The following is a 26,184-nucleotide window of genomic DNA, read 5'->3' on the forward strand; positions in this document are numbered from 1 at the left end:
CAAACAAACCGTGGTCTTAATTGTGGTCATGAATCGAAGACTACCAGTTATTAGGGCCCTCAAACCAGACCTGGAATTTTTGTATCTCTGTTTTTCACTTTCCCTGTAAACCGCCCTGAGTCCTACGGGAATAGAGCGGTATATAAATTTAATTAATTAATTAATTAAATAAACAAACAAACAAACAAACCGTGGTCTTAATTGTGGTCATGAATCGAAGACTACCAGTTATTAGGGCCCTCAAACCAGACCTGGAATTTTTGTATCTCTGTTTTTCACTTTCCCTGTAAACCGCCCTGAGTCCTACGGGAATAGAGCGGTATATAAATTTAATTAATTAATTAATTAAATAAATAAACAAACAAACAAACAAACAAACAAACCGTGGTCTTAATTGTGGTCATGAATCGAAGACTACCAGTTATTAGGGCCCTCAAACCAGACCTGGAATTTCTGTATCTCTGTTTTTCACTTTCCCTGTAAACCGTCCTGAGTCCTACGGGAATAGAGCAGTATATAAATTTAATTAATTAATTAATTAATTAATTAATTAAACAAACAAACAAACAAACCGTGGTCTTAATTGTGGTCATGAATCGAAGACTACCAGTTATTAGGGCCCTCAAACCAGACCTGGAATTTTTGTATCTCTGTTTTTCACTTTCCCTGTAAACCGCCCTGAGTCCTACGGGAATAGAGCGGTATATAAATTTAATTAATTAATTAATTAATTAAATAAATAAACAAACAAACAAACAAACCGTGGTCTTAATTGTGGTCATGAATCGAAGACTACCAGTTATTAGGGCCCTCAAACCAGACCTGGAATTTCTGTATCTCTGTTTTTCACTTTCCCTGTAAACCGTCCTGAGTCCTACGGGAATAGAGCAGTATATAAATTTAATTAATTAATTAATTAATTAATTAAACAAACAAACAAACCGTGGTCTTAATTGTGGTCATGAATCGAAGACTACCAGTTATTAGGGCCCTCAAACCAGACCTGGAATTTTTGTATCTCTGTTTTTCACTTTCCCTGTAAACCGCCCTGAGTCCTACGGGAATAGAGCGGTATATAAATTTAATTAATTAATTAATTAAACAAACAAACAAACAAACCGTGGTCTTAATTGTGGTCATGAATCGAAGACTACCAGTTATTAGGGCCCTCAAACCAGACCTGGAATTTTTGTATCTCTGTTTTTCACTTTCCCTGTCAACCGCCCTGAGTCCTACGGGAATAGGGCGGTATATAAATTTAATAAAATAAATAAATAAATAAATAAATAAATAAATTTAATTTAATTTAATTTTTAATTTATTGAATTTATATACCGCCCTTTCCCGAAGGACTCAGGGCGGTTTACAGGGTATAATTTTAAAACATTAATACAAAAATTAAGACCAATTTAAAAAAGATTAAACTAAGTCCCTGCAACATGTAAAACCCCAGTTAAAACCCAATTAAAACTCAGCCTGAGCAGGAAAGCTCGAAGAGCCAGGTCTTCAGGTCTCAGCGGAATGACCGAAGGTCGGGGGCAGTCCTAAGCTCCACGGGCAGCTGGTTCCAGAGGGCAGGCGCCCCCACAGAGAAGGCCCTCCCCCTGGGTGTCATCCGCCGGCAGTCTTTGACCGGCGGCACCCTGAGAAGACCCTCCCTGTGGGAGCGCACAGGACGAAGGGAGCTTGATGCTGGCAGCAGGTGTTCCCTCAAATATCCTGGACCCAAGCCATATAGGGCTTTATAGGTCATCACCAGCATAAACCGTGGTCTTAATTGTGGTCATGAATCGAAGACTACCAGTTATTAGGGCCCTCAAACCAGACCTGGAATTTTTGTATCTCTGTTTTTCACTTTCCCTGTAAACCGCCCTGAGTCCTACGGGAATAGAGCGGTATATAAATTTAATTAATTAATTAATTAAACAAACAAACAAACAAACCGTGGTCTTAATTGTGGTCATGAATCGAAGACTACCAGTTATTAGGGCCCTCAAACCAGACCTGGAATTTTTGTATCTCTGTTTTTCACTTTCCCTGTAAACCGCCCTGAGTCCTACGGGAATAGAGCGGTATATAAATTTAATTAATTAATTAATTAAATAAACAAACAAACAAACAAACCGTGGTCTTAATTGTGGTCATGAATCGAAGACTACCAGTTATTAGGGCCCTCAAACCAGACCTGGAATTTTTGTATCTCTGTTTTTCACTTTCCCTGTAAACCGCCCTGAGTCCTACGGGAATAGAGCGGTATATAAATTTAATTAATTAATTAATTAATTAAATAAATAAACAAACAAACAAACAAACCGTGGTCTTAATTGTGGTCATGAATCGAAGACTACCAGTTATTAGGGCCCTCAAACCAGACCTGGAATTTCTGTATCTCTGTTTTTCACTTTCCCTGTAAACCGTCCTGAGTCCTACGGGAATAGAGCAGTATATAAATTTAATTAATTAATTAATTAATTAATTAAACAAACAAACAAACCGTGGTCTTAATTGTGGTCATGAATCGAAGACTACCAGTTATTAGGGCCCTCAAACCAGACCTGGAATTTTTGTATCTCTGTTTTTCACTTTCCCTGTAAACCGCCCTGAGTCCTACGGGAATAGAGCGGTATATAAATTTAATTAAATAAATAAATAAATAAATAAATAAACAAACAAACAAACAAACAAACAAACCGTGGTCTTAACTGTGGTCATGAATCGAAGACTACCAGTTATTAGGGCCCTCAAACCAGACCTGGAAAAACCCCGACGACTACGGTAGTAGGGTGGACGTCGGGCCAAGAGTTATGCGTGGTTCTTCCGTGTGGACCTTTTTCAGCCCAGGTGCCCTCGCCACCCTCCCTGTATGCCCAAGCGGGCATGAGGGGCTGGTGGGTCCCGCCACTTGTGCCTGACTGACGTCCTTCCGTCTGATTCACCTCAGAGGTCGGTGCGGCATCCAGACTGGAGGGCTGATTCCCCCACACACACACACACACACCCCGAGACGCGCCAAGAGGCTGGCACCGAGGGAGCCACGCTGCCATTCGGGCTCGAGGCGTCCGCGTCCTGCTCCTCACGCCTCTCCTCCGACTCCGGCTCAACTCGCTGCCAGCCCGACAGGAGGCGGCCTCGAGGCGAAGGCGGGCAACGGCCCTCCGCGCCTCCAAGCGCCGCCCTCTGCGTCCCTCCCTCTCCTCCTCGGTTTCCTCCTCCTCCTCTTCGCCCACGGCCCGCCGTCTTTCTGGCTTTGCCTGGCAGCGCGGCGGAAGTCTCGCTAGAGCCGCCGCTGCTGTTGCCGCTGGCGGCGCGTCCTTAGAGGCGGCCCGGAGCAGGAGCAAAGACGCGAGCGAGCGCTCCGCGTCCGCTTGGGAAAAGAGGGAAAGCCGCCTTCGCCCAAAGCGGGAGAGACTGCGCTTTATCCGGGAACGCCGGCAAGCAACTGTCGCCGCGCCGCCTCAGCATGGCAGAAGGAGCCCGTTCCTTGCTGGGAGGCAGCCGCGGCTTGAGCCCGGCGTCCAGCCCACTGATGGGCAGAGGCGGCAAGAGCCGCTCGCTGCCCACGCCGCCGCCGCCGTCGTCCTCTTCGACTTCTCTGCAGCAAACCCACCAGCAGCAGCGGCAGCAGTCCCAGACGCCGCCGGCCTCGCCGAAGCAGCCGCCCCCGCCGACGGCTCGAGGCAGCCCGCCCGGGCACTGCTTCAGGAGGGTCACCCTCACCAAGCCCACCTTCTGCCACTGTTGCACCGACTTCATCTGGGGCTTGGCCGGCTACCTCTGCGAAGGTAAACGCCGCGATGCCGAAGAAAGTGTTCGTGGCGGGCGCGTGACGCGGGGCTGGGCGGGGGGGGGGAAGACGGCCGGTCTCGCCACTTCCGCGGGTGGGGGAGCGCCCAAGGGGGAGAATGCGTGTCGTGTGGAAGCGTGTTCTCCCCCGCAGGGATGCCGCCGCTCCATCTCATGTTTGCCCAGCTGCGCAGTATCTTTAAGGACCTTTATAAACTGTGGTTAGTAAAACCCAGAATGAATGAGTGCTCCAATAAGGGGATTTTAGTGGGATATTTTTATTAGCACGTTGTTTGTAATTATATTAAAGGGGAGTTAAAGCACATTGTGAATTTGGTTAATTGTATATTATCTATAATTTTTATTTAGAATATGATTATTGTAACTATAATCCTGTATTTAGCTCTGGGAAGTGGGGGGGGAAGTGGGTGGGTTTGGGGTGGGAGGGATTTGGGGATATATTGTAAAATTTTGTTTTTGTAAAACTCTTTAATAATAATAAAAAAGAATGAGTTCTCCAATAAGGGAGGGGGGGCACTCTTTAAATCAACTTGGGTAATTGATGCAAAATCGATCTTCTCATGGGGGCAACATGGAATGAAGGGCTGGAGACTTCTGGAGGACTTGAAAAGCTAGCGGTGTATTTTATGGGATTTGGGTTTGTCTTGCCCCCCTCCCTCCCATGGCGTTGTCTACTTGCTTGTCTAGTTGTGGGTGTTATAGCGGCTCTCTTCCTCCTCCTCCCCCCCCCCCCCCGCTCCCTCTGCACCCCATGTTTGAGGTCTTATGCTGAGAAATATTCCAGCAGCTGATCGTTTTCTTGATCTTCTTTCTACCAAGTAAAGCTGTCTGTCTAAAAAGTGCAAAGTGTTTCTTTTTTTTTTTTACAGTTGCCCATTTTTTTTATGTTTGCAGGGTTTTTTTTTAAGGAGGGAGGAGCATCCCTTCACTAATGGATGCCTGGCACACATTAATTGGGGGGGAAAAAAACTTTTTCTGTCACTTCATCTTTGTCTACGCAAAAGCTTTCCCTACTGGAACAGCAAAGGACTTGCTCTTGTTTATTTGCCAAACTAGGTTTTTCCTTTCTTAAACGGCTCTGTGGCATGGGCAGGTTATTAGCAGATAAAAAAAATAACTTCTCTTAAGAAAAAGAAAAGCTTCGTGCATTGTAAACGATGCAGAGGCAGGTAAAACTGTCAATGTTCTACTGATAAAAGTTTCTGTGTCTTAATGGTGCCTTGTCTGAAAGGCTGAAATTTTCTTATCTCTTCATTTTTATCCTGGGAAAAATACTTCCCTGCCCTGTTTTGCACCATAGATAAAATAGACTTTCTCTCACAGTATTGCCAATATTTGTCTTCTGAGGAACTGTATGTAATAATACAGGAGGTAAAAATTATCTCCTTATTTTTTTCTCTGTGGGCAGGCATAAATAATGCCTGTTGATTTTTAACCATGGCCCAGCACCAAGGATTTCTTGAAAGGAAAGCAAGGTTATATACTATGAGGACTTGCCTCTGAATTTGAAGAACCTATTGCACCCACTGCAGAACACAACCTGAGATACAGAGGTTTATCTCGTTTCCTTTCCATAAATTGGAGGATCAATCAAATGTGGAAGAAAGGGCAGTTTTAAAGCCAGTTTTGTACTTGATCAATCATTTCAGAGGAAATAGCAGTTATTTATAGAGACTTGATACCTTATAATCTGCTGCCATTTGTAGTTGACATGATCAGGCCTGTAAGTGGGCAGTTGTTATGGCAAACATCTGGATGAATCTCTTTTTAATTACCACTGGGATGTTATTAATGAAAGCAGGTTCCATTTTTTAAAAAAAAGGATATTGGAGAAGAAGTTAAAGTGAATATATACCGTTATAGGGATTGTGAGTGTGATGGAATACATACAAAAAATTTGCACAGTATATAAATATATTCTTTAAGGACTGGGAGCTTATGCATTGGAGACATTAGTCATACTTGGCTAATAAAGACTAAAAGAATTCTAGCTGTCAGTCTTGTTCTTGCACACTTGCACAGCAGTGTGCTGCAGCTGGCAAAAAAGCCAACACAGTGCTAGGGTGCATTAACAGAGGGATAGAATCAAGATTACATGAATACCAATTTATAACGCCTTGGTAAGGCCACACTTGGAATACTGCATTCAGTTTTGGTCACCACGATGTAAAAAAAGATGTTGAAACTAGAAAAAGTACAGAGAAGAAAAACAAAGATGATTAGGGGTCTGGAGGCTAAAACATATAAAGAACAGTTGCTGGAATTGGGTATGTCTAGTTCAATGAAGAGAAGGACGAGGGGTGACATGATAGCAGTCTTCCAATATCTCAGGGTTTGCCACAAAGAAGAGGGAGTCAAGCTATTCTCCAAAGCACTCAAGGGCAGTACAAGAAGGAACAGATGGAAATTAACCAAAGAGAGAAGCAACTTAGAACTAAGGAGAAATTTCCTGACAGTTAGAACAATTAATCAGTGGAACAACCTGCCTTCAGAAGTTGTCAATGCTCCAACACTGGAGGTTTTAAAGAAGAGACTGGACAGCCATTTGTCTGAAATGGTATAGGATTTCCAGCCTGAGCAGGGGGTTGGACTAGAAGACTTCCAAGGTCCCTTCCAACTCTATTATTATTATTATTATTATTATTATTATTATTATTATTATTATTATTATTATTATTATTATTATTATTATTATTATTATTATTATTATGCTTTTATTCATAAAACATGAAACTCAGTCAACTGAACACTCAAATTGACTGGCACTAATGGTTGACACGAGTTGTTGCCAGCATCCTAGGTATCAACCAGGTATCTCCTTAAAATGTAAGATGTTCCAAGTAGCGCAGTTTTTTGTAGCTTTGCTGGAGTTATTGCAGGAAGCTGCTATTTCTTGATGTATTTTGCAAAGTTTTTGGACATAGTTCCCAGTGCCCCGATGACAATGGGTATCACTGTTACACATTTCATCCATAATCACGTAGTTTCGATGGCCAGGTTGCGGTATTTCGTATTTCCCCCCAGTTCTTTTTCTTCGGCTCTGGCATCTCCTGGTACAGCGATACCAATCAACTACGCTTCGGTTCTCTATGACTGCGATATCTGGCATGTTGTGTTCCAAATGGCGATCTGTCTGTATTCGGAAGTCCCACAAGATCTTCAACCTCTCATTCTCGACAACTTTTTCCACCCTATGTTCCCACGACTTTTTGGACACAGGCAAGTCGTATTTTTTACACAATGCCCAGTGGATTAGTTTAGCAACTCGGTCATGTCTAGCGTTGTTGTTGTTGTTATTATTATTATTATTAATCATCGCACAGTCAGACAGATGTTCAGACTGGATTTGGCATTTTTGTCTACCTATTGAGTCCTTACCAAGGACCTGGGATAGGCAGATATGGATGTTTGATGGTATTACAGATATCGTAGCAGGATGAAAGCAGTTCCTAGTAAGGCCGCCATTTGCAATTGACTAATGGCAAATTTGTCAATGCCAATGGTGTTCAAGTGGTGCTCCAGTTGTTTTGGGATTGTACCCAAGGTGCCTATTACTACTACTACTACTATTACTACTACTATTATTATTATTATTATTATTATTATTATTATTATTATTATTATTATTATTATTATTATTATTATTATTTCAATATCTCTGTGGTAAGGTTTAAGCCATGGCATCTCTAATTATCATTGCCTTTTTCTAGAGAAGGCCTGATATCCTTGTGCAATCCTATTTAGTAATCTCAGTTTTACTAAGGGTTGCAATTCCTCTGTTTGGTACTATTAATACTTGGAGATGGGTAGGTCATTGATTCAGAGAAGATGATTAAGGGGAAGAGAAAGAAAAATGTTCATGTCAAAACCATTTATGACATGCCCAACCATATTTCTTGCTTTATTGGTACATATGCTGGCAACATGAGCTTTCAGTCCATGTGGATTGAGCCCTTAATGTCCACCTAAGGCAGCGGCTCACAACCTCTTCTATACCCTGCACCCCTAGAACGCTTCTGATATATTTTCACACCCCTTACAAAAGTTTGAAATAACGGCAATGAATTATGCATATTCACTATAATATTGAAAACCCAAGTTTTCGCACCCCCAGTTGGGAACCCCTGATCTAAGGTACGTTCGTGGGATTCTTCTTTGTGGAGGGGATTCTGGGCTCCCATTAGAACAACTTAATTCAGCCAATGCCAGAGTTGAAGAATAATTCCTATACATGAACACTTGAAAGGCTTAGTCAAATGAGAAGGAAAATGACACCGGTTGTGGGGTGACTATAAATGAGCTAGCAAATTTAGAGTAAGACTTATGTCCATGTCCCTTCCAGATGCTATCTGAATCCTATCATGTGTTCTCTAAAAATTCCAGGATTTGTAGGATATACAATGTGGGAATATGTGCTTTTATTTTCCGCTGTCGATCAGAGTATGTTGTTACTCAACAAAAATGAACTGCATTGTTTGTAATGTATCAGTTGTTTACTGTCATCTCCCACAAGCCTATATTTATTTTGGGGACAAATTATAAAGATGTATTCTGAAGATGTATTTAAGTTTTGTATTCTAAAGACATATTTATTTTGTTTCCTACAGAAGCATACAGGTACTCCTCAACTTATTATAATCACAATTGAGGTCAAAATTTCTGTTGTTAAGTGAGACATTTGTTAAGTGACTTTTGTCCCTTTTTTACAATCGTTCTTGCCAGAGTTGTTAAGTGAATCACTGCAGTTGTTAAATTAGTAACATGGTTGTTAAGTGAACCTGGCTTCACTATTGACTTTGCTTGTGAGAAGGTCGCAAAAGGTAATCACATGATCTTAGGTCACAGCAACAACAGTCATAAATGCCTCCTTAAGTATCACCAGCTACCTGCAATTAGTGCAGGTTCGAGTCCCACCAGGCTCAAGGTTGACTCAGCCTTCCATCCTTCCGAGGTAGGTAAAATGAGGACCCAGATTGTTGGGGGCAATAAGCTGACTTTGTAATAATGCCGCTTGGGGGTGTGTGTGAAAGCCCTAATAAGCAGGCATATACATAGAATGAAGGCTACTGCTAAGCTTGTAAGCCGCCCTGAGTCTTCGGAGAAGGGCGGGATATAAATGGAATTAAAATAAAATAAAAATAAATAAAAAATAAATATAAACCAGTTGCCAGCATCTGAATTTTGATCACATGATCATGGGGATGCTACAGAGGTGGTAAGTGTGAAAAATGGCCATAAGTCACATTTTTCAGTGCTGTTGTAACTTTGAACGGTCACTAAATGCGCTGTTGTAAGTCAAGGACGACCTGCATTTTTAGTCCTTTTTGAAGAATTCTCTACAGTTTTGGTGTCTTTATTTCAGGTTACTTTGCTTGTTTCTTTTAACCATTGATGCACCCTTGGGGAGGTCTGCTCAGATGATGCTTCAGAGGAAGGGGTTCCTTCAAATTTGTTTTGATTCATTCCTCCCTAAAGTAAGAGAAGCATGAGAACATCACGGGTTCACATGTTGATCTTGACTTTGCTTCCCTTGTGTTCTTTCGTGTAATTCTGAAGGGAAGTTATCTTGCAGGCACACGGAACCTATCTGAAGTTTTGAGGCTGTATATTTCTCTGCTGTGCTGCTTCCTTCCTTCCCCTATCTATTTTTATGGCTCTGGAAGGAAGCAGCTGTTTGTTCTTTGTGCATAGATATTAGGATTGAACTTTCTTGATGTACTATATCGATCTGTCGTAATTAGCTATGACACGGACATAGCTATGACATAGACATAAGATGGACTTGAACAGGAAGGTCATATCAACAAGAAGGATAATTCACTGTAGCTGAAATCCTGGGACCATGATTAAGCATTACTCATAGCCCTATTGCATAAACGTCCAATGGGGTGTGTAAGCCAGGTAAGGAAATAGGGAATGTGAGTAATTTGCTGTATTGCTGGATATAGTTGAGCAATATCGTGGAGTGCGCATGAATGGAAGAGTAATTCTCTTGCATCAGCTTTTGAAGAAGCTTAAAGCTAGTATCCAAGTGACTACTGTTTCTTTACCTTTTGTTGTATAACAAGAACGAAGTAAGAACTGATTCAAATACATAAGAAGAAGAAGTTAGCACATATTTTTTATAAATAATTGAGCAATGTATTATTGGCAGAGGAGGAAGTTCAGCTAAATGTGAGCAATAGCCCAAGAGGACTCTTACTACCATGTCACAAAAATAATTGAATTAGTACTTTGTTTTCTTATTCTCTGCTCCTTAGCTGGTAACTACTGAAATGCTGTGCCATGAATTAGCCAAGAAATATCAGTATTAATGTGTTCTGTAGCAATGTAGTTCTTTGTGCTACCTGATTGAGGGATCGAAAATGCATTTTTAAATTCCTTTTATTTAGCTTGGTACTCGGAGTACATTGAAAAAGGAGAGCATGTTGTTTCTTCAGAACATTCTGAAAAATATTCTGAATAATTTCCCCACAATTAGGGGTGTTCTATTTAAGTCACCATAACCATTTTTCTGTTTACATAATTTTAGTGATTATTATCTGAAAACTTTCTAACCTATGTTTGTTTGTTTGTTTGTTTGTTTGTTTATTTATTTATTTATTTATTTGATTTGATTTGATTTGATTTGATTTGATTTGATTTGATTTATATACCGCCCTTCTCCCGTAGGACTCAGGGTGGTTCACAAGGTTTTTTAAAAACAATACAACAAATTACGAAACTTAAAATCAATTAAAAAGATTATATTGACCTTGAAATAAAACCCCAGTTAAAATACAATTAAAATCCCAATTAATATTCTCAGTCCAGGCCAGAGAGCTCAGAGAGCCAGGTCTTCAGGTCCCGGCGGAATGAGCGAAGGTCAGGGGCAGTCCTAAGCTCTACAGGCAGCTGATTCCAAAGGGCAGGTGCATCCACAGAGAAGGCCCTCCCCCTGGGTATTGTCCGCCGGCAGTCTTTTACCGGCGGCACCCTGAGAAGACCCTCCCTGTGGGAGCGCACAGGACGAAGGGAGCTTGATGCCAGCAGCAGGTGTTCCCTCAGATATCCCGGACCCAAGCCATTTAGGGCTTTGTAGGTCATCACCAGCACCTTGAATCTGGTGCTGGTGATTGTTAAAACTATCACCATCACTGTCATTTAAAAATATGATTAAATATAGAACATTGTGAAAGAAGTAGGGAGACAATAGTTCAACCTTCTTGGTGATAGTCTTTTTACTCATTACCACATCAGTGTCATCTCTATTAAATGTGACCTGTAATGTTTCCATCTCTTAACCATGTCTTATGTTGACATCTCTCTTTATGTGTAAATTCACTATCTCCTTAAAGTCTGCTTTAATTAGGATTTAATATTAGTGTTTGAGTTGATAGGAACCATCTTCTTTCATTGTTACAATGTACATACAATACATGTTACAGAACTGATTAAAAGGGGAACTACGATTATTTTATTTACCGTATTTAAAATATTTATAAGCCACCCTTCTTATAGCGAACTCTGGGTGGCTCTCAATCAAACGTTAAAACAACATACAAATGCCATATTAAAACTATAAAGCTAACCACTTGTACTGAAAAAAGAGGAAGGTTTGATTTAAAAAAAACCACGTAATTAGAGATCCAGGGGGAGAAATGTGCAGGAAAGCCATGGCAATTCTAGACAGCACACTAAAAAGCAGAGACATTACCTTGGCAACAAAAGGGCATATAGTCAAGGCTATGGTCTTCCCAGTTGCAATGTATGGCTGTGAAAGTTGGACCATAAGAAAGGCTGAGCGCCAAAGAATTGAGGCCTTTGAACTATGGTGCTGGAGAAGACTCCTGCGAGTCCCTTGGACTGCCAGGTGATCAAACCGGTCAGTCCTAGAGGACATCAACCCTGACTGCTCTTTAGGAGGCCAGATCCTGAAGTTGAAACTCAAATACTTTGGCCACCTAATGAGAAGGAAGGACTCACTGGAGAAGAGCCTAATGCTGGGAAAGGTTGAGGGCAATAGAAGAATGGGACGACAGAGAATGAGGTGGCTGGATGGAGTCACTGAAGCAGTAGGCGTGAGCTTAAATGGACTCCAGAAGATGGTAGAGGACAGGAAGGCCTGGAGGAACGTTGTCCATGGGGTCGCAATGGGTCAGACACGACTTCGCAAGTAACAACAACAACAACAAGCACAATTCACCTGTCATTAATTTACACTAGAAACTCTTGTGCTTATATACGATGAAAGAAAGGCTATGTAAACCTAAAGTGTGCTACTGCCAGTTTCTGATTCACCATACAATGGTTTGGAGCAGCTTTCCTCAGCAGCCTTGGCTATGAATTCTAGAAGTTGTAATTTCTGTATTATCTGGAGAGTGTCAAGTTGAAAAAGACTTGGAGGAGAGTCTTCATTTCTGACATTTTCTTGATTAGTATCAGATTTCTTTTCTTGGAAAGTTTTGTGTCTTTGTTTGCACTTTCCTTTTCTTCCTTTGCAATCACTTTTGCCATACTTGTTATGTTGTTCCGTGGGATTTGAACTCTTGCATAGCATTGTGCTTGATTTATTTTAGCTACTGGTAATTCTAGTATTAAGCAGAACTTCTCTGATACTCATTTAACATTGCCTCACTTTTTGCTATCCTGCAATGGCAAGCCATTTCTGTATTGCTGCTGAAGGAAATGACATGAATAGCAACCACCTGGTAACTAGGAGTCAGGTTTTTTTAACCATCAAGGTGCATTCAATTAAATTTCCATTTAAAGCTTCGCCCTGTACAAAGTTATATACAAAAACAATAAATAATTCAGCCATGAAACAATTATTCAAGAACAAATCTTAGAGCTGTATATTTATATTATCAGATTCCGAAGAATGTCTCTATTAATCAGACACAGGTAATCCTTGACTTACAACCAGTTGCTTAACAGCCATTCAAAGTTACAATGAACACCCCCCCCCCCAAAAAAAAATGCTGCTCAGGACCGTTTTTAAAATTACTGTGGTCTCATACACACACGCCTCTGTGGTCATGTGATTGCATTTTGGGCACTTGGGAACTGGTTCAACTTTATGGTCATTTGCAGCATCCCGTAGTCACATGACTGGGATTTTTTTTTTTGCCAGTTTGTGGTGTTTGCCTCTGGTTTCCGCCAAAAAAACATCCACGGGGAAAATTTATTTGGTTAATCTCCTTTGCTTAGTGACCACAGCAAAAAAAAATACCAAAGAAGTTGGACTGGTCATGTGATGCCTCAACTTAACAACCGCAATGACTTACTCCAAGCTGAATTATGGTCATAAGTCAAGGACTACCTGCGTATAGAGTCAAGTGCAGGAGTGCCATCTACCTGGTTCAGTTCAGATCATTCAGATCCACGGTTTAAAAAGTTGAGTAAAAATTAACACCCAAGGTGGAGGGGATACACTGGGAAAGACAGGCCTAAGAATGCACTGACTCCCGGAAGAAAAAACATTTCTGGTTCTCAGTTAACTGCAACACCTTGATAGGCACTTGATGCTGAGTTCTCCTAAAATATACAGTGAGAAAGTATCAGCCCTGAGAGGTACTCTGGACAAGAATCACTAACGATGAGTACCAACTATACCTTTATTTGTAAGGCTACAGTAAAGAATTTTTTTGCAAGTCTGAAAATACATCTCTTCCTCCTCGCTTTTGCACCTCAAGAAACTAGGGAGGCTCACTTCTGAGACCCTTGTCACACCCTACTGCTTCTCTAGGCTAAGTTGCCTCTTATCTCACTGTTGCCTAGACTGCTGCTCCATCTTCTCCTCTTCCTCTCTCTCAAGGATATTCTCACAGGTCATTACATCAAGTAGCTTTCTTCCCTACTTGGAAACAGGGCTCTGGTCGGCGTTTGGGAATGAAAAGTGTATTTTGGCCACTGCTTGCTGGTCCTGGTTCTACGCTCTTTGGAAAGTATTTGTTTTTTATCTTCTATTATGCTGCTTAGATGGACAGGTCATCAGAATTAGATAGATAGATAGATAGATAGATAGATAGATAGATAGATAGATAGATAGATAGAAGGTAAAAAAGGTTCCCCTGCACATACGTGCTAGTCGTTTCCAACTCTAGGGGCCGGTGCTCATCTCCGTTTCAAAGCCGAAGAGCCAGTGCTTGTCCGAGGACATCTCCGTGGTCATGTGGCCGGCATGACTAGACACCAAAGGCGCACGGAACGCTGTTACCTTCCCACCGTAGTGGTCCCTATTTTTCTACTTGCATTTTTACGTGCTTTCGAACTGCTAGGTTGGCAGAAGCTGGGACGAGTAACAGGCGCTCACTCTGTTACACGGCACTCGGGATTCGACCCGCCAAACTGCCAACCTTCTGATCGACAAGCTCAGCATCCTAACCCACTGAGCCACCGCGTCCCTTCAGATAGATAGATAGATAACCTTTATTGTTATTTTTTACTGTGGGCACAATGGCACACATTAAAAATGAAATTTAGTTGCTTGCTGTCAAGGGTGCACATGCATAACACACATTTAAACATACTATACTGTATATTATACAACATATGTATAGACCTACACCCTTACGTATAAGTAACATACGAATATTAATCACTGTCCAACTTGAATATATAATGGAAGGAGGAAGCTTTAGAGTTCACAAGGTTAATGCTGTATGGAACGAAACTGTGAGTGAATCTGGATGCTCTGCTTCGGATACCACGGAGTCTCCTCTCAGGCAGGATTCAAGAAGAGTAGGTATGGGCTGCCCTTGAGGTTGGAAGAAGATATGCCTTCATCCTTCAGTCCTGCCCCTGCAAATAAATCCCATGGCATCTCTTGGGTTTCTTTTTGTGAGAAATCGGTGCAGCTTGGAATTATTGTTAGAAGCAGTTCAGGCTTAATTAAATAAGATCCCTAGTTAAGTATATTCTGTTATTTAATATTACATACCGTATTTTCCGGCGTATAAGACGACCCGGCGTATAAGACGACCCCCTACTTTTTCTGTTAAATTATAGGGTTTGGGCTAATAACTCAATATTTCACTTCCTTGCACACAATCTGCATATTAACAACTCGTTTAGCGTTAGTACCCCTTTTTTATAAGTGCCACGATGTTGCTAAAATAAAAGAGGTAAACTTCGTGACCCTCCCAGCCTGTGCATAAAACAGAAATGAAAAGTCTTAAGCCTTTCCGTTCCCAAATACCAAGGTTTCCCCAGAGTTTTGCGCGGTTAAACAAACGGCATTTGCGTATTAATGTTTCTCCATGGAGCACAAAATTCGCCCGAATTAAGGAAAGTGGGGAGCTAAAGAATCTGGGGCTACAGGGAATACCTCTGGCACGACAGGCAACCCTGGGAAACACGAGGACTGTAGCGGCACCCTCAGTTCGAACAATCCGATCCAGAAAGCGCCCGGAGGCTCCTTCGTTACTTCTAACAGAACGTCTCCAGGCCCACGTCCCGCCCGCCTCACCTTTTAAATCCCACCCCTTTTTCCCCTGTAACGTTTCCCTGCTCCGCCTGCTCTGTGATTTGCCCAGCTTTGCTCCTTCCCTGCCAAATGGGCACCTCGCCTTCTTTCCTCTGAGCTCTCTTGCTTGGTGCGCTGCTGCTCTCAGTTCTGCACTCCGTGACCAGGCAAGCAATTCTTCTGGTCGGTGCGGGTCAGGCGGTGCCTCGGCGGGAGCAAAGGTGCTCCCTTCCTACTGTTGAGCGGCGCACCTCTGGGAACTGCCTGCCCCTCCTCTCGTCGGGGACCTGACAGCTAGTATTGGAAGCGCCAGCATGGCCAGTCCTAGAGAGAGCAATGGCGGCGGCTGCAGCTGCTGCCCCATGATCTGACGAGAGTTTCCCCTATCACCCGTTCACTGTTGGCCACTTAACCACAGGTCGCCATCGCCTACCTCCATTCACCCAGCGATCCCGCCGTCCAGCAGAAAAGATCAGAGAGGTGAATAGTATTTTCTGGCGTATAAGACGACTCGGCGTATAAGACGACCCCCAACTTTTGAGAAGATTTTCATGGGTTAAAAAGTCATCTTATACGCCGGAAAATACGGTAATCTGTATTATTTTTTTCCCCTGCAATAACTTGCAAAAAAATGTCTCATTCTGGTCCTTAGACTCGAGACATTTTGTTGAATTCTTGCCCAAATGTAGTTGGCCTCTTTCAGTAAACAAGTACTTCGTACCATTGATATAACAAAAATTACGATGAAAGTCAAAATTTTATCTATATTTGTCTATAAGTCAAAGGCTTATATTTGTCTATAAGCTGCATGACAAAAATATTTCTTAAGGTGAACATACGGTATCTTAAAAAATGAGAGCTAAATTTACAGTCATTGTGGGATGAGCAAGCTAGCATATGGAACTAATATAGACATTGTTCGTGTAGCATTAATACTACTTGATGTGATTGCTGTAATGCTTCAGTATGGATACTTCCTCTGGGGCACAGACCTGCCAACAAGTATTCTCATCTTTCCTTTCTTCTTAATATTTAGCTAAAGATGCAGAGCTGAACTTTAGGTGAAGTTAATTCTTTTGGATCTACTTTACATTGAGAAGCATCCTTCCTTACCCCATACGTATTGTTATCGTCTGTTTGTATAAAGGGAAATTTGGCAGCCTTTGTAAATTTCACTAGTCAGAGTAACTAACCGAATAGGGGCATACCTGTGCAGGCAGAAAATGAAAGGGATAACACATCACAAAAACATACTTGGCAGAAGTGTTTTTCTGATTTCTGATTTTCTTGTACGACACAGCACTGTTGGAGATCCTTATAGACAGTGCTTTTTTTGTAAAAGAAAAAGGTGCCGGAACTCAAACACATCATACAACCCGCCTTGCCTACTCTACAAGGTTCCATCCAAAAAAGGTGCCGGAACTCCGTTCTGAGCGTTGTATGAGAAAAAAAGCCCTGCTTATAGATATTTAGTATTTTGTAAGCCTGGGGCTCTGGTGTTCGTTGCAACGTGGAAGGATCTTAACCTGCTGCAGAATTTTATTTGTGGCCAATTTATTGTGCTTTCAGTTTTATAGGGCCTCTTTAGAACTAACTGGGCTTTTATAACACACTATAAAGGCCCACTTTATTCCAGGATTCTAAACCAGATCCTGTTGGTGTTTCATAATTGCTTCACAACATACTGGAGAACAGCAATATATCACAATGAACTGACAGAAGGGCATTCTTTGCTCTGAAGCCAAATCCACCTGAGTGGGAATATTGTCTAATACTGGTACTTAAGAGATGAAACCTGGATAGCAGCCCGTTCTCGCTGCAAATAAATTTTCTAGCAATTGTAATTTTCTGGACAGCTTTCAACTAAGCCCCAGTAGTGACTGAACAAATAGCACTATAGAAATAGCTGTGTTTATAGTACTTCCAGTTTTCTAAGAAACAGAGCTATAAAAGGATTTTGCCATATAGTTAAATTGCAGTGTGGAAGTCTTTATAAAACTGTTTGTCATGTTTATACATTTTTTTTTACTGAAATGTGGTTGTTTTTTTGAGACTGTTTGGTTCTTAAGTCTTCTCCATTTACAACAAAGGCATGAAAACTTTTTCAAACTGCATTTGGTTTTTGTGAGACATCCTGGGAATTGTACTCCAGAACCTGGACTAAGAAGTATGCAGAACTATGTCAAAAGATAAGTTTTGATTTCAATTTTACTTGGCTATAGTTTAAAATGATTTTTTTAAAATAAATATAGCTAATATGATTCCCCTATAGAGAATTTTTTTCCTCTCCTGTCACTTGAAAACTGTCTGACATCAACTTTTTCAGAGATTCTGGCATATTACGTGCAGTGTATAAAACTGTTAGTTTTCCTTTTCCATTAAATCATGTCAACGTGGAGGTGAAATAGCAACTTGTGGTCTAATTTTGGAAACACTTATTTGGGATTTGCTGACTCCTAGTAGTAGTGGTCTCTAATCTTTGCGGCTTGGTGGCGTGGCTGCGGGGGGGAGGGAAGAGAACTAGGCTGTGTGAACGGTGGGCCGGTGCATGCGTGCATCTTGGCCCGCCTCTCACTCGGCTTGATTCTGAATAGGCCACAGCCTCGGGAAGTTGGGGATCCCTGCTTTACAGCTTTTTCCTTTCTTTTCATTCTCTCTTCCAATAATCTTGTTGTTCTTCCTCTTTCTTTCCATATGTTGACATGAATGATGAGCACAGTTTTCTCCATTCATTAGCAGCTGTCCATCCTTTGGGGGCCAGAAGCTCCTATGTGTTCCACCTGGGAAAGCGCAAGCCACTACTTGCTTGGTTGCCTGGAGGTGGTTGCTTCTTAAAATAGGAGGCTACAATGCTGGAAAATTACAAGAATACTGTACATTTCTTTAACCCCTTTTTGTCCTTTTCAGTAAGATCTGAAAATTTTGCCCAGCCAGGATTATATGTGTGCTATCAAGGAAGTTGAAGTGTATACAAGAAAAACAGACTCAGCATTAATAAAAGACTGTGATATTGTTTTTCTTGTTGAACTTGTGAATGTAGTGGAACTCAGCACAATTAGTGAATGGAAATAAAAAATGGAATAATAGCTCTTTTGAATTGCCTGTTCCTTTGCGAGAGAAAGTTTGAATTACACCCAGCGCACTTTTCTCACACCCACTCAGTGAGAAAAACTAGAGCAAAATATTTAATTCTGGATATTTGGCTCTTAGAAGCAATTACAGCCTTGTTTCAAAAGGTAGAAAAGATGGTTAAAAGGGAGGAGAATGCATTCATTATTTTACACCAGATGGAAAAGATAAATATATTGAAAGTAGGGCTTATGTAGTTTTTAATTGATGTACAGTAGAATAAATTAATCCAAACTTGTGTAGAATGTCACAGCATATTTGGGTAAAATTGGGCTTTGTTCATACTTGTGGCATACTGGCTAAAATGTATAAGTTTTCCAGTATTTGAGGGACTGCCACAAAGACGACTGGGTCAACTTATTTTCCAAAGCATCGTAACTCCAGAGAAGAAACAATGGATGGAAACTAGTTGAGGAGAGAAGCAACCTAGAATTAAGGAGAAACTTCCTAACAGCGAGAACAGAATTGCCCAGTATTGTTTTTATTGTTAACTGGAGATATGGTGCGGGACACAGCTGTAACTAAGGCCGGTAATCTACAGTTGCAAGAAAAAGTATGTGAACCCTTTGGGATTACGTGGAGTTTTGCATGAATTGGCCATAAAATGCGCTCTAAACATCATGTAAGTCACAACAATAGAAAAACACAGTCTGCTTAAAATAATACTACACAAACATTAGCTGTTGTCAAGTTTTAATTGAACATAAGATGGAAACATTCAGCTTTTTTACTTTTTTACTTTACCAAAAAGTGTTACGTGAAAACTTTGATCAAAAACAAAATGTGTGATGGAGATCATAATATGCTATTCTGGTTGGCATATGGAAGACTGTGACTTGGAATGTAAGATGTTGCATGGTAAAAGAGCATGGATTGGAGTGAAATCAAAGAATGAAATGAAAGATAGAAAAATTGATACTTTCTCTGACTGTGAAGGTAAGGATACAATAGATCTGTATAAAGTCAGTCTGATTTTGTGGAGTGGGATTGGTAAACGCACGCAGGAAAGTGAAGATGTAACATTAATTATGAAAAAAATCTACAATTCATGATAGAAAGTATGGATTGGTGTCAAGCAGATCAAGGGCTTTCAAACTATTTCAGGCTGTTTGTTATATATATTTTTTCTTGGAACCCCTGATTAAGAGATGTGGGGTACAAAGTGTCAGCTGACATGCTCCATCCCTTCTCTTGCATCTTTAGAGAAATGGCTATGGATGCCTGCAGCATTGAGGCAGGCGTGGATGGCTGAGTGTTTTCAATGCTGCTTCTTTTTTCCTCTCCGTTGGTCACTTTCAGATAGTTTTTTCCCCTTAGTCCTGTGAAACTCACTCAAGTCTTCAAACAACTGAATTATAGAACCCAGTTCAAACAACTCACATGGTTATGAATGCATATGAAAATAGGAAGACATTGGTTAGTGAGAAGTACATGTTGTGTTCCAGTGACTTGAAGATTTGTTTTGGGGGAAAATAGTGAAACATTCTGAATTAATTCAGAGAAGAAGAACAAAACCTGTTAGATGATGAAATGAGTGGCAGGAGTGAGATGAAATGTACATAAAATAATGAGACATCTATAGTCCCAAGAATAAATGCAAGTAACTTTTTTTCAAATATCTGCTTAAAAGAAGGCATGTTTCAAGTACATGGTCGAATCAAAATTTTATTCATGTTTACACATGGGAAAGGAATTAACAAAAACCATGCTGATTTGATTGTTTACTATAAAGACTGATATAATTAATAAAGGATATAAGAGGTTCTGAATCCTGGACAGGGCATTATCTTATATAATATCAAGACTGGATCTAGGGAAAAATGACATGGAGGAAAAAGAAGTGAAAGGAACTAGAGTAGAATAACTGCAGGAAGAAATCAGAAGAGTCCTTTATGGAACAGAAGAATATAGAATAATTTCCCAGAAGAATGAATGGAAAGCGAATGTAAGAAAAAAAAAATGGGGCAGCTGCTTCAAAGACAGTAAAAAAGAATTGCGTTAGAGAATGCCTCAGAAGTGTGCCTAATGAAAAGTGAAAAAGGATGCTTGATGGAATGATGAAGTGAAACAGGCTGAGAATGAAAAAAAACACCATGTAAGAGAATGATGGCTGCAGTGAATGAGGTTAAGGGGGAGAGATCTTGTGTGATTTGTATAGGAAAAAAATGATAGTTGCAAAGGATGTAGTCAAAGAGAGCAAAGAAGTATTAAGATTAAAAGAAGGAGAGAAAAACGCACTGTGATTTTGATGGAGATGTCATTTTCTTAGAAAGAGCTTTACAGTCGAATAGAGGGCACCTAAGAAATGGGAGTGGATAGCATCAGGAATGCATAGGTGGTGGACTTAATATCAGAGCATTTATGTGACTTAGTCATGCAGAAAGAATGAATGAATGAAGCCTGAATCACAAATCAAATATATGAAGGAAAAAAGAATGAGCAAGAAGAGGGGAAAAACCAAGGCAGTCATGGTTGGATGGAGATAATGAGATTCTCAGAAAGAGAGTGGTGAGAAGTTTAAAGAATAAAGGCAGTGTATGAAGTGGTACACAAACAAGGTAGAAGCAAGGCTGAAAGGTATGGAGAGGAATAATGAATGGTAAAATCAGATTTAACTACATTTCCTGTTTCATGTCTTATGCCATAATTCCTTTGGCTTATTATTTTCTATTTTCTGTGCGAATACGGTTGAAAAAAAAAATGCCATGCATTACGAAATCTACTCATTTACCTGGCATGTGACTCTTAAAGCAGCTGGATTTTATTTATTTTTTTACAATCATGTGGAAGTCGAAAAAACATTCAGGTGTTCTAATAGAGATAGTATAAACAGTGCAGCTGAGTTTATTTTACACATTGTCCTTTATTTTAATAGGGAATATTTAACTGCAGTCTTTAAACAGTTAACTATAGGTTACAGCTTTTGTGATATTTCACGTGAGTTTTCAGTGGCTTTTATAACAATTACAGTTTTTGTGATATTTGAGTTTAATTGCCAAAAAGCCAAATTGCAGATAAGCTGGAGACTAAAGATTTTCTCTCCAAGATCTGCATAATTCGGTGTTCCCACCCTATAAGATGGAGTTAGATATTTAAATACCATTATTTAGTATTCTTTTGTTCCTATTTCTTTATGGATAACCAAGGTGTTCAAGTTTCTTGAGAGGGCTGAATGAGTATGAGTCATCCTCTCCAATTTTCTTTCAGTACTATATGCCACTGAAAGAAATAACAGTAAATATATCTGTTGCTGGCAATTAAGCAGGTAGAGCATTGGCCAAGAAAAAATAAATTGCAGAATTTTTGTACCTCGCAATATCTCAAGTAAGGGATAGCAAGAGAGGGATAGCAAGAGAGGAGAGTGCCTCTTCTCTGCAGCTTCTAGATTGGTTCTAAAAGTAGCTGAAACATTGGGGTAAAAAAAAACAACCAGTGCCAAATATTAAGCAAATTCATAGGGGAAATTCATCTTTAAAATTCTGCTCTTAACCTAGGCAACTTTAAGATGTGTGAACTTCAACTCTCCCAGTATTCCCCAGAGGGACATACTGGCTGGGGGATTCTGGGAATTGAAGTCCACACATCTTAAAAATTGCTCAGATTGAGAAAGATTGGTTAATGGATTTATGTATTGACATTTTTGTATGTATTCCCTACTCTCGTTTTGTCAATGTATCCACGTATATCTCTGTGTCAGCACTGGGAACCACAGGCCAGGTTGCACATGCTCTGAGTCACATGACAGGAAGGAGGAGGGGTGGGGGCTTAGAATGGAGGGTTGGCCAATAGCATTCCAAATTTTTCCCCAAAGCCTTGTCTTACGGGGATGAATTGGGGGGATTTTTCTGGAATATTTTTCTGAGAAGCCTCAAGCCAGATTTTGAACTTGCTTTTTCTTTTGCCAGCTTCTCCCACCATTGCACGTAGTCCTCAACTTATAACGAAAAATTACAGCTGACCTCCACAAGGCTACTTATGACACAGATTGGAAATTCTGATGGTTGCCCCCTCCGTGTGTTCACATGATCACATTTGCGCACTTGGTAGCCAGCTCACATTTATTCACATGACCATGATTTACTAAGTTTTTTTTTGCTGGAAACCAGTGTTTATTTCTGATTTCTAATAAAAAAACATCCATTGCAGACACCATAGCATTCTCTTAACAACAGCAATGGTTCACTTAATGACCACTGCCAAAAAGATTGTAAAATTGGGTGTGGTCGCATGGTAACCTGCTTAACAACTGGCATGGCTTACGGCTGTAATTCTGGACTCAGTTATGGTTGTAAGTTGAAGATATCTGTATCATCTTTTCAGATTTTGGAGAGCTATTTTGTTGATAGACACATGGATAGAAGGACAGAATTCTTTTTTTTTTTATTGAAAAGTTTTAAAATACATTTTATCTTTAACAATCCCCCCTCCCCCTCCCCTACCAATCCCTCCCTACCCCTCCCCCCCCTTTCCCCCCTCCCCCCCCCGACTTCCCAGAGCTAAGTACAGGGTATAAAAACAAAGAACAATCATAAACATCCATATGCTACCAACAATAAATTCTTAAATCTATCACTCTCTAGCTCATATAAGATAACTACAGACAATACTAATATTTCATATAGGGAAAAAAAAGAAAATAGAAAGGAAGACTTATTCAAATGCTAAATGAAACTTTTTAGTCCCATATTTCTTCTGGATACATTCAATCCATTTTTTCCACTCCATAATATAGCGTTCTTGCGAATGATCTTTCAAATAAGCCGAGATCTTTGCCATTTCTGCCAGGTCAGAAACCTTTAAAGTCCATTCTTCTATAGTCGGCAGTTCCTCCTTCTTCCAATACTGACCTATTAAAAGTCTTGCTGCTGTAATTAAATTTAACATCAACTTAGTGTCCACAACAGTAGCATCTGTAATTATACCCAACAAAAAGAATTGCGGACAAAACTTTATCTTTTGCTTGAAGATCTTCTGCATATTCCACCAAATTTTTATCCAAAAAGCCTTGACCTTTTTACAAGTCCACCATATGTGAAAATATGTTGCATCTTCACCACCACACCTCCAGCATTTTGGCTGATAGCTCGGATACATACTTGCAAGCTTTTTAGGATCTAAATGCCATCTATAAAACATTTTATAAAAGTTCTCTCTTAAGTTTTGAGCTTGTGTAAATTTTACGTTCCTCACCCAGATCTTTTCCCACGTGTCCATTGTAATAACTTCTTGGATGTTCTGGGCCCATTTTATCATACAATCTTTAACCAGTTCTGTTTCTGAATCAATTTCTATCAATGCAAGATATATCCGTTTGATATGTGCTGGACCCTGATTTCTAATTTGCTTTATCAAATTTTCATCAGTCATTGCAAAACCAGTTTTCTGATCTTCTTTCCACCTGGCCCGTAACTGAGTATATTGAAACCAGGTTTGAACAATCTTCTCATCTCGCAAGAGATTATACGATTTTAAACACCATACACTTCTTTCCAAGCTTAAAATCTCCTTATACGTGGTCACGTCATGTTTGAAACCAACATTTATGTTTTCTATTGCGTGTTTTGGAATTGCCCACAATGGCATCTTACAGTCTAACTTGTATCTATACTTCTTCCAAACTCTCAACAATGCCTGTCTTAAAATATGCACTTTAAACACATTATCTACCTTCTTATCATACAACAAATATGCATGCCAGCCAAATAACAAGTCGTGGCCCTCAAGATTTAATAATCTCTCTTGTGTCAAATTAATCCAATCACTTATCCCTGCTAACGCAGCAGCTTCATAATATAATTTAAGATTGGGCATTTTAAGACCACCTCTTTCACGAGTATCCTGCATAATCTTAAGTTTAACTCGTGGCCTTTTCCCTGCCCACACAAATTTATTGATACCCCGTTGCCATTCTTCCAAATTAGAATCTTTCTTAAGAACCGGTATCATTTGAAATAAGAATAAAAATTTAGGCAGGACATTCATTTTCACTGCTGCGATTCTTCCCAACAAAGACAATTGCAATTTTTCCCAACTCTCCATTTCTTTTTGAATTTTTCCCCATAGTTTTTCATAGTTATTTTTATATAACTTTGTATTAGAGGGTGACAAAAACACCCCCAAATATTTGACCCTTTTAGCAATCTCAAATCCAGTTAATCCTTCTAAAAGAGCCTTTTGCGATACTGTCATATTTTTGGCCAGAATTTTAGTTTTTTGTGCATTAACCTTAAATCCAGAAACCCTCCCATATTGCATTATTATCTCCATCAGGTCCACAACAGAATTTTCTGGCTGGGTCACTGTAACAACCAGATCGTCTGCGAACGCCCTCAATCTATAATCCTGATCTCTAATTTGTATACCCTTAATTCTTTCCGAACTCCGTATTTTTACTAGTAATATCTCCAATGTTAACACAAATAGTAAAGGCGATAACGGACACCCTTGCCTTGTGCCCTTCTCAATATTACATGCTTCAGTCAAACTATTGTTAACTATTATTCGGGCAGTTTGTTTTTGATATAATGCCCTAATTGGTTGCAAAAATTTATCCCCAAAATTCATTTTATCTAAAACTTTCATCAAAAATTGCCAATTCAATTGATCAAAAGCTTTTTCAGCATCTAAAAAAATTAGCGCCGCAGGGATCTGGTTGTTCCTTTCCAAAAACTCTAACACATCAACTATATGCCTCACATTATTTTTCATTTGCCTACCACTAATAAACCCAGTTTGATCCCCATGAATCACCTGTTGCAGAACCCTCATCAATCTGTTAGCCAACACCTTAGCAAATATTTTATAATCTGTATTTAAAAGTGATATCGGTCTATAGTTTTTAACTTGAGTAGCATCTTGATCTTCCTTCGGAATCAAAGAGATAAAAGCAGTTCTCCAAGACGGAGGCACCTTTCCCCCTCTCTGAATTGTCTGAAACAGTTCCTTTAACGGCTTTATCAACTCCATTTGTAAATTTTTATAGTAAACCGCAGTCAAACCATCCGTACCTGGCGCTTTATCCAACTTCAATTCCTTAATTGCTATGAGAATTTCTTCTTCTGTTATCAACTGGTTAATCTCCTCTTTTTGTGCTTGCGTAAGAACCGGGATGCTAGCATTCTCCAAATATACATCAATGTCTTTTTCATTAATCTTCTCCTTAGCATATAATTTAGAATAAAAATCCACAAAGGCTTCCTTAATAAGATCCTGTTGAAACACAACCTTTCCCTTATGTTCAATTTTATCTATATTAGAAGCCCTTTGCTTTTTCCTTAGTCTATAAGCTAGCCATCTACCTGGCTTATTAGCATTGCAAAAAGTATTATGCCTAGCAAACCGCAAGTTGGTTGCCACTTGATCAGCCATCAATTTATCAAATTGTCCTCTTAATAGCTTAATAACCTCCTTAGTCTTCACATCCGATGGGTTCAAAATTAAGACCTTTTCTTTTTCCCTAATTTCATTCTCCAATTCTTTCCTTCTGGCTTCCAAAGTACGTCTGTATTTATTATTCATATATATCAACACCCCTCTCATGTAGGCCTTGCTAGCATCCCAAACCATGTCCATAGAAGTATCCTTATTCATATTAATTTCAAAAAAAATCCTTCATCCGCTGTTTACATTCTTCCACATTTCTCTGATTTCTAAACAAATTCTCATTTACGCGCCACGAGCGCCTATCCCTATTGTCCTTATTGATCTCTAACCAAACTGGACTATGGTCCGAAATAGTTCTTGCACAAATCTTTACCTTCTTAATCCTAGAAAAAAAATCATTAGTCAGCAAAATAAAATCAATC

At 40.0% G+C, this 26,184-nt stretch overlaps 1 protein-coding gene across 1 annotated transcript in view; it reads left to right on the forward strand.

Annotated features, from left to right (window-relative positions):
- The first annotated feature begins 3,285 nt into the window (after positions 1-3,285).
- Positions 3,286-26,184, forward strand: part of DGKQ (diacylglycerol kinase theta) — a 106,574-nt gene continuing 83,675 nt past the window's right edge. Inside the window, exon 1 of the mRNA XM_081320325.1 lies at positions 3,286-3,782. Coding sequence (XP_081176451.1) covers positions 3,461-3,782 — 322 coding nt within the window. The 5' untranslated portion in view covers positions 3,286-3,460. The remainder of the gene's footprint in view (positions 3,783-26,184) is intronic.

This window comes from Vipera berus (assembly GCF_964194415.1).
Source record: "Vipera berus genome assembly, chromosome: 2".
Lineage (NCBI taxonomy): Eukaryota > Metazoa > Chordata > Lepidosauria > Squamata > Viperidae > Vipera > Vipera berus.